The sequence below is a fragment of the Micrasema longulum genome, unplaced genomic scaffold (genome assembly GCF_059751315.1).
Source record: "Micrasema longulum isolate JH-2025_06_02 unplaced genomic scaffold, ASM5975131v1 h1tg001043l, whole genome shotgun sequence".
NCBI classification, from domain to species: Eukaryota; Metazoa; Arthropoda; class Insecta; order Trichoptera; family Brachycentridae; genus Micrasema; species Micrasema longulum.
The window spans coordinates 309,541-319,668 of NW_028278231.1; the positions used below are offsets into that span (position 1 = coordinate 309,541).

Genomic DNA, 10,128 nt, shown 5'->3' on the forward strand with positions numbered 1-10,128 from the left:
AAAAACTCAAAATATTGTTGATATGTAATTAATATCGATACAGTTTAATTTCTTATTACAAATATTGCAGGTTCTATTTACAAATGAATTTTGAAAAGATTTAGTGGAACATTTAGAAATTTTAAAAAGAGATTGGTTTCCGGTCTGTGTTACTGGGACTCTAAAATTAATAAGTGATAGAATCTTAAGCTAGGGTTTCCTAGGACAGCGGTGCCCGTATTTTAACGGCCGTAGTGAACGGTGATGCGGTAGACAGCCGTCGTAACGTCGACTAGAGAGTGGTTTCCTAGAAAAACGGTGTTAAATAGTGTTGATAACACCGTTTTCCTAGGAAACCACACTCTAGTCACCGTTACGACGGTTATCCACCGCATCACCGTTCACTACGGCCGTTAAAATACGGGCACCGCTGTCCTAAGAAACCCTAGCTTTAGGGCAATCTATCATGTTATTCAAAGTTTCATACATAAAAATGGCGTCAGCCATGTTCCTTCGAGTTTGGAGAGTTTGTAGTTTAGGTAAGTTTGTAGATTCATCTGGATCTGTATTTTGAGTCAACCGTCTAAAATTGCAATCCGATAAAATTTTTAATTGCATAGATTCAATTCGGCTAATGTATTTTTTGTATTGAGGGCTCCAAGCGGGAGATGCGAATTCTAATTGACTTCGAACAAATGTGTAAAGTAAAGTAAACTCTCCCTATGCGGATGAGGAAACCTAACATTTGGTATGATGTTTTCATAATTGAGTTAAATGTGCCTCAAACTTATTGTCAAGTAGAACCCCGAGATCCCGCATCTCATTAACTTGAGTAAGTATTTGATAGTCAAGGCAATAATTATGGACAATTTTAAAGATGTTCCTTGAAAATGTGAGCACAGAGCATTTTTTAATATTCAATTTTAGTAAGTTTTGTTTACAATATAAAGTAAATCTATCGAGATCTCCTTGGAGTTTGACACAGTCTTAATTAGATTTTATTTTTAAATATATTTTTATGTTTTCAGCAAAAAGTAAAAAAAATGCATTTTTAATGCACGTATTTTATTTTAAAATAACATATGCGCAACAAGTTTTTCCCGGTTACTATCCCGTGTGTCGTTCGAATTCTTTACCGACGATACGGCTCGCATTACAGCGTCCATCATAACGGATGATGCAACAACACGCGGTATAATAACCCAGAAAATCTTTTCGTGCATTTGAACGCCCGTGAAAATAAAGGAATTTAATATTTACACGTGTTTTGTGTATTTAATCATTAGTTCGTGACCCATTGTTTATTTAAAATTAAAGTAAAATCACTATTAAAGTAGAAATTATAAAAAATACCAAAAATATTCAAATTATTATTTTGGTACAAACAGAATGTAAAATATTTTTCATTTATTATTCAGGACAGAAAAAGCAAAAGAAAGCCTCAATTTTTTTTTCCGATGTTTATTTTCATCTCATTTTTTTGGATCAATCAATTAAAAAATATAAAGATTACGTGTGGTGAAACAATCAACGCTTGTATTGGCTGAAGCTAGTTTAAATCCTTCCTAACTCCCACCCTAATTCCATTCTTCTACAAACACCCATTCGTGTAGAATACCATCATATAAACAAACAAAAATAAATGAAAATTGTATTTTTCTAGATTTTCTACTTCCGCGATTTGCCATTGTATTTGGGTTTTTTGACATTTTGTATAAAAATTTAAAAAAGGGGATTACTGCTAAGTTCGATACAGGGTGAGAACACAAACATTACTGGGTGTTCTGTTCTTTAATTCATCACTGTGATTAGGTCTCCTGAACTGTTATGGTGTAAAAAAATGCAATTTTATTAAAAATAATTAAATAAATAAATATAATAATCCAAGAAAATATTAGGGCTAATAAAATTGTGGATGAAGACGTTTTTACTGTGAGTTCAAAGACATTTTGATAGATTAGTCTCCGGATATCTAGAAAACATTTTTATAAATTTAAATGCAGTGAGTTTTCACAATATGCCTACATTAACTATCTCAATAATTTGAGAATATTGTAAATTAAGCGTAAATTTTAAAATATCTGTAAAACATCATCGTAGTGCAATGCGAAAGGAAACTAAACGATACATGAAGGTAAGGTAATCAGTCTTACGCCTCAGAGACAATGAAATATTGCAGCAAAAGTATTTTCTCCAATTACCTGAAAACCGTTTTAAAGATCAACCGTTTCCGGTAGGTTTTGATATTTGCTAATACACGAAACGTTTTTCAAATTTTTTTTTTTTTTTAATTTCAACAATTTATAAAACTCGGGTTATTTTTTTTTATTAACAAATAATACACGTGATAAAAAATAATTCACCCTTATTTTATCTTGATGTCTGGACTTGTACAATCCTTGGAAATTTACCCTTATGATACAACCGTAATAGATGAAAACTCTTATTTTATGAACTCGCAACTCCAATTGCAGCGGATCTTGATAACTTTTTGTTGTGTGAGGGTAAAATTATCAGTCTTACTCTTTAGGTGCCAGTCAAGAGACTATGAAATATTATTGTATAAAAACACATTTTCAAATAAATATTACATGTTGAGAATCGAACCCGCGGCCTCTTGCGTGGTGGGCAAATGCCCTGACCATTACACCACAAGGCGGACATGAACTCACTGAAAATATTTTTTGGAAAGCTCCAAATCTTGTTACGACTTTCTGTATGGGAATGTACATATTGAATAGTTTTATTTGTGCGATTTTTTTGACAAAACAATTTTATATTTTTTTATGTAATGAAATAGGCTGGGTGATATAGTAATGTGACATTGTAAATCTTATGGTATAAATGAAATAAATGTAATGCGTTCATTTCAAGAAAAAACACAAACAAAAGTGTCTATTTTATAGTGGAGATATATTCTAACGTTAACGTATTTTTGATCATAGATTTTGAATGTTCAATTACTTTAGCACCTTCAGTCTAAAATAAATACAACTAGATTATTAAATATAATTTTTTGGGTCATTTTCTCCCATCTCGTTAACTCAACGTAATTGACTAGTTGTTTTTCTCAATTTCGACATGTTTATTAAATATTTTATTTTTACGTTGTTGCGCGAAGCCTATTTTTTCCTATTTTTATTGGCCTTTTGTCTTGTTTCATCTTTTGCCTATATATTTTTAAACGGTACGTTTTCGTTACAAACATTTTCTTTATAAATATATTGCCGGTGTATACACGGTCATGTAAAAAATGTTCCTCGGGCGTAAAAAACATTAAGAACACATATGTTAAATTATATTTTTTCTCTTATTAACCGTATTTTCTATATTGATTGCCTGTTTATGTTTTTGATTTTCAACTTGTTACCATTGTTTTTTATCTCTTTTATTTCAATATCTCTCGGGGTTTCTTGAATTTCAAGTTTAGCTCCTTTTTAAGAGTAATTAGTTTCTTGGCAAAGGTATCAATGTCACCACGCTCGTTTCCAATTGAGTTTATTCTTTTTTAAAGAAAACGCTGACGACAAATACTCTAATTGTGTACACAAAAATGGGAAATTTTATCTCGTTTTTCTGATTGGAAATTGAAATTTTGTGTAAGATAAGTTATCGAGACAATCTCATTTATCAATTTGAAGCAGCTAAAAATTTTTTTTTTTTTTTTTTTCTACCGACCGGTTTCATAGCCAAACAAGCTTCTTTTTTTAAATGTATTCAGACAAAAACATAAATGTACAATATTACTTCTGAATTCAATTTTAATATTTATTCAATACATATATTTATATTAACGTTTTTTATTACGTATCATAAAAAACTATTTTTTATCAAAGTTACTTAACTCATAAATTCTATCCTATTTTATTTTTTAATGTTTACTAAATACTACATATGGAGCTATTAAATAAAGTATTTTTGTCGTGCAAGGATGGGAAGCGTAATGTGAGATGGATACTATATTTAAAACTAGACAGGAGTGGAATAAAGAAAATATTGTTTATTTATTATTTTTTTCTTATGATGAAACTTTTTTTTAATTTCTAAGATTTCCACGTTGTCTATTTTTTTTACATTAAGAACTTTATGTCCAGTGTCCTGTTTGTAATTATGATTATTTTTTTTTGAAGCCGGTCGGTAGAAAAAAAAAAAGTTGTTAAAAACAACGTTGTTTTTATTAATTTAACTTCACAATACGCCCAAGGGGCATTTATAAAAAGTATACAGGAAAGTACAAACACAGTAAGTAATAATTAAAAAAATAAACAACACTTTTTTTGTATACATTTAGAAACAAAAAATAGCATACTGCAATGCAAAATAAAAAGTGAAACTTTGCATCTTAAAAAAGAAAAAAATATGGATATAAGAGAAATGTTTTAATTAAAAATCAAATTTCAAAGAATTCAAACAAATATACTTATATATACGTATAAAATAATAATTTACCACAAAATTAGTGCTTCAATGTCAATTTTTTATTAAAAGTTAATTTAATTTTATCATCGAAAATGACGGTCGTGCAAATAATTATTTTACTCAATTTATTGTTTTTAATTTATTAAGTTCAGAAAGCAGTTGAATTCATTTAATGTTCAATAAAATAAGCTTTGGTTACACATACATATTGCACCAGGAGGCTTTTTCTGTCACAAGTTCGTTTCGTAATTTTGTTCGTTCGTCATATATCCACATCACTCTAACGCAATCAAAACCGTATTTTGTTCTTGTTCCCTCTTACATGATACGAATGAATTAACGTAACAAATAAGTTACAGAATAGGGCCACTGAGCAATAATAATGGCACGAATCGCATTGACGCATAGTTCCTATCCGAATAATTAACGACATCATTCTTTAAAATATATTATTTGATAAAAAATTTCGATGTTACACTGTTTTTTTAATTAAATTCGTGACATAATAGTATAAAAATTTTAATTGGTCCATGGTCATTTCCGAAAACATTTCAAATTTGATGCCACAAGTCACAAATGAGTAAACTTTGAGTTGTGCTTTTGTTTTTACTAGTGAAAGTTAGTTTTAGCGTTGGTGTGTAAATCTGCTTTCCTGTAAAAATGAGTTTTTTAAGTAATGCAATGCAATAAAAAATACATTATTGTTGCGTTTTTTTTCTTCTCAATATGGACTAAAGTTTGTTGAAGTATTTATCGCTTATATTTTAAGTATATTTCAAATATTCGTTATTTTTTTACCTTCTTAAACAAAAAATAAAAAACACAAAAAAGATTTTTTCAAAAAAAACTATGTGTATAAATTAATCTAATCGGACTATTAAGTTTAAATTTCCAAATAAACGCCTCGTAACCGATTTGGCACAAATTCAAATACTACAATGTACTGAAATGAATAGTTGTATTCTGCTACTATCACGAGTATTGATAGTTACGAAAAATCATTTGTTAATTTTCCCATCGGACCTCTTGATGTAGTTATTAATGGCCACCATTATAGAGAAGTTTATTTTAATTCATTTGTTAGGATTAATTACTTTGAGTGGCGAACAGCTGCCATTATAAGTAATAGACTTAATAATAGCAGCATTGCGTAACAACAACTGCAATTATAATTTATTATATCAAAAGTTTAATAGCATTTTGATAATTTAAATTAATAGGCGCCGCGTTATAAAGGCATATAAAAGGGATATGTTTTTTTTCGTTTCCTTATATAAAATACGCAAATAATAATGCAAGAAAGGTAAAATATTTTACATATTATATACTTTCAGTTACAAGATTCACTGAGCCAACTCATATGGCTTGTTGGAGATGTATTTCAAAAAACGTATAATTTCACCATATATCCAATACTAAATACTACTAAACAAACTACAGGGAATGAAAAAAGCACGCACAAACATTCAATATAAAGAAAAATATACTATAGGCATATTTTTTTTCATTCATACATAATATTTAAAATTTAGATCAAATAGCCACTCTCTTGTTTTGCCATTGTCTCTCTTGGTAGTGCCATTTCTATGACAGGTTGGTAACAAATTGAACATATAAGTGGAACCACTGTGATCTGTGAAGTTTCAATGTTACATAAAGATATTATGCAAAATGTTTTTTTTTCCAGTAAATGTACGTCTCTTTATTAATCAAGAAAAATAAAAAATCCCTTATACGCAGTTCTTTTTGTTCACTTTTTTGCATTCAGTCACTTATTTGGGTGTTTGTTTAGAAGCTTAATAACCTTTTAATTTTTTTTCAGGTTTGCTCAAATGGACTTCTGCGGCTTCTGCGGTTGAAATACAAAAGGATAGGGACAAAAACCCGTAAACAATATTCAGAGAACCTGAAAAGTGGTGACAAAAACGTTTTACTAACAAAGTATTCATTCGTCGAGTTGTATTTGAAATAAACTTTCTTGTAAAACATCGAAAACAATTGTTATTTTAATCGATGATTTGTTGTTATTCATTAAATTCTACGGTAGATACAATAGTAAAATTGTGCTTTTTGCATTAATTCTGCGATTACAAATTCAAATCACATAAAATAAGCCGTTAGAGTTTAAATTGAATTGATTAAGAGCTAAAATGACCTTTTAACTTTCTCGATGAAATAAAAGCAAAAGTTGAGTCTATTATTTATTAATAATTGATTGAAATGTGAACGCGATTGAAACAAAATGGATATCGGGTCCAGTGGAACGGAATTGTTGCCGGACGATTGCAGGAATGTAAGCTACGTGACTTCAACTGTAAATAACAGTGTTTTGTATAATGGCACGAGTGTTTGTATGGAACACGCTCCAACATTTACCCATAATAACCTCGTGCGAACCATCGTGCTTGGAATTTTGGCTGTGCTGTCTCTCGCCGGTAATCTTGCCACCATATACAGCATCAGAAGAAGCCAGCGAGCGAGGCGCTTTTCTCGGACATCTTGCAGCGCCATCTACAGCCTCATTCTTCAACTGTCCGTTGCTGACTTGCTGGTCACAATATTCTGCCTCGCTGGCGAAGCGGCATGGAGCTACACGGTAGCGTGGCTGGCGGGCAACGCGGCCTGTAAGATCTTCAAGTTTCTGCAAATGTTTAGCTTGTATCTCAGCACGTTCGTGCTCGTGCTCGTCGGAGTGGACAGATTTGTGGCTGTGAGATATCCGATGAAGAACTTGTCAACTGGAAGCAGAGGAACAATTTCCATGATAGTGGTTTGGGTGCTCAGCGCCTTTTTGAGCATTCCTCAGGTATGTACTAATAAATTGACACAGCTAGCATAATTTTTTCTACCATATCTTATTTCATGCAAATCTGGCTTATAAAATTTTAGAATTTTACTTGTTCTCAGTTTGTTTTCTTGACAAATCTCACAGATTTGAAAAAAAACTCATTGCGATTGCTAAAATTTAAGTTTCAACTAGCCTTGTTCTACCAGATTTTTTTTAACAGATTTTTTTTTAAACCGTCTAGGTCAAATAAAAATATTTTATCATTCCTGATAATTAAACGGAACCGAGGAAATTGTTTTGATAATTTATGATTTTAATCCTGGTACCTTACTAAAACTCTAAACACCCTTCAGAGTTTTGAGAGTAAGTACCTGAAGAGAATATTAGGTGTAAAGTTATTCGATTTCATAACTATTATGAAGCAGCCACTATGACGAGCGTTTTGAGGGTGCGGTGGTGCGGTGGTGCGGTGGTGGTCCTTACTTGGACACGTGCTGCAGGTGCCTCTTTTCCACGTCTACGGGCCCCCGGCGTCCTAAAAGACCATTGGTGACAATCTTTCTGCTTTTGGGACGCGGGATTGACGTGGGAGGGGGTGAGAGGGCTGGCTAGTGATGATGTATCCTGGAGGCATTTGGTAATGTCCACATGCTCTCTTTAGGAGTAGAGCAAAAGAAGATATTTTAAATCTATTTAAAAACACGCAGGTCGATCCCTTTTACTTCCGTTTATGAGGGTAAATCACATGCTCGCTTAGGCAATTTTTCTATACTTTAATCTCCTAGTTTCGTGTATTTCCATAATCCAGGTGAGTTGAACCCAAGTGTAAGTTTGGGTCTTTTGAATTCTCTCAAGCGATTGAAATAAATATATTTCACCTTCTTATGGTATAATCCCCGTTAATACCGGCTCGTTCTTTATCCGGGTTTCTGGGATAAGTATTATACCTTTTATTTTGTTTCTCTTAAAAGGACGTATCACTCTATTTTTACGAAAGGGTCACGCGATTTTTGTCAGATTGAACGACTATTCTAAAATTGAAAAAGTTATTTCTAAAAGAACTCGACATTCTATTTCCAGATTTATTGTTTATTAAGGCTGGAAAGCGTTTTGAACCACTTGTTTTTTATTAATGCATTTTTTTTTAGTAAAAAAGAAAATCTTGTATATACCTATTGGCGTAATTTATACTTAATTTAAATGAAGATGTCAAATATATTATTTTTTATTTGTTAAAAGAAAACTTTGATGGGCTCTTTTGTAAAGTTCGTTGACTATATGAGGGTACTACTTGCAAACCCGGCAAAATCCAAAATCTAAAAAAAGTTAGATATTAATTGAAACTAATTCATTAAACATTTTTTTACAATAATCATAACATTGTTTAAAAATACGGCTTTATTTGTAAGAACTTGACTTTTGAATAATCGGGTTTGTTGCAAACATGACAACCTCTACTTGAGTATTGGAAAGTTGGAATGTAAAAAAAATAATTTATTATATCACTACTGTTTCTTGACATATCATGCTTACGTATAAAATATTTAATGATTATCATAGAAAACTGATGTTTAAAAAAAAGTTGAAGTTAAGTATTGCATGAGTTTTTTGTGATTTGCTCAAAATAAAGAAAGATGGATTTTGCCGGGTTTACACATAGTACCCTCACATGTCGCTTAGTAATTTTCTCTTTTCACTTTCGATATGATACCGGTATTAAATAATGAAATTACGATCTTTTTTTTTTAAATCCAACAATCTACATTCTATCGGCTTAGTACTTTTACTACAAAAGTGTATATTTACCTTATTCTAGTATATTTTTATGTGCTGTTCCTTTAGATAAATCATCTCGATTGTTATTTATGACTTCCGATAAAAACGACCCCTGGTTTCCTAATCTTTAATCAATAAAAAATATATCACTCATATACGAATTCAATAACATTTTGAAGAAATCAACGGCGTAAACTCGTATTTCACGGTTCAGAAAATGGTATATGATCTTGTACAGTTTCTTGAACCCTAACTCTTGTTTATTATGTTTGCATTATTATTAAGTTAACAAGATGATAAGCGCCATATATATTTTTAAAATTCAAGTAGAATGAAATCTTATAAAAGCGTTTTATTTTGAATACCTTACCAAATTATAATTTTTGTGCCAAGTCTTGGAGCATTTCATTTGCTGGATTTCACGGGAAAGTTTCTAGGATTAAAAGTTGCATGCATGCGTAGTACGTAGATGTTTTCGGTGCCATGACAGATAACGGCAGTTTTGCAGTTGACGAAGTGAGCTATCTTTTGATGACGCGATTACTGACAATTAACAATATATTATTCTACGATCAGCAATCAAAATCATGTTCGTAAAAAAATATGGATCGTAAGCTTTATTGAAAATCTGTATTTCCAAAAAAGACCGGCAAAAAAATATTTAGTTAAAAAATATTTCAGTGAAAGCACTATATCCGTCTTTTTAAAGGCCGAGGGGCTTCCTATCGGTTTTGTTCATACTGAAAAACTATTTGCCATGGATAGTGCTGGACGTATTTGAAATAAGAGTTCTCCGTGGAATCTGTTGTCCCGTGAAAGATGGAGAAGAAAGGGGCATTAAGCAAAATGCCGAATTGTCCAGCATCTATGAAGCTCTTAGTATCTTGACACACTCAAAGATGATTAAGTTGAGATAGACTGGACACCTACAAAGAATGCCAAATGTGTGAGTAACTAAGATTATCGTGACTGGACATCCGGGGGTAAAAGAAAGTTTAGAAGACCCAGACTGAGCTGCTAATTGCAAAAACTGAAGGAGGCCATGGCTTGATTTGGACTGTAGCGCCATCGAAGAAGATGAAATACATTAATTTTTATCAATGAATGAGTTACTTCTAAATTTCTATTTAATAAACCAGAATTTCAATAGTTTTAACTCGGCTGCT

At 31.5% G+C, this 10,128-nt stretch overlaps 1 protein-coding gene across 1 annotated transcript in view; it reads left to right on the plus strand.

Annotated features, from left to right (window-relative positions):
- LOC148277368 (gonadotropin-releasing hormone receptor-like) overlaps positions 1-7,204 on the plus strand; it is a gene marked incomplete at its 3' end in the record, with an annotated part of 247,547 nt that extends 240,343 nt beyond the window's left edge. Inside the window, exon 3 of the mRNA XM_088232956.1 lies at positions 6,221-7,204. Within this exon, the coding sequence (XP_088089082.1) occupies positions 6,641-7,204 (564 nt within the window). The remainder of the gene's footprint in view (positions 1-6,220) is intronic.
- Between the last annotated feature and the right edge of the window lie 2,924 nt (positions 7,205-10,128).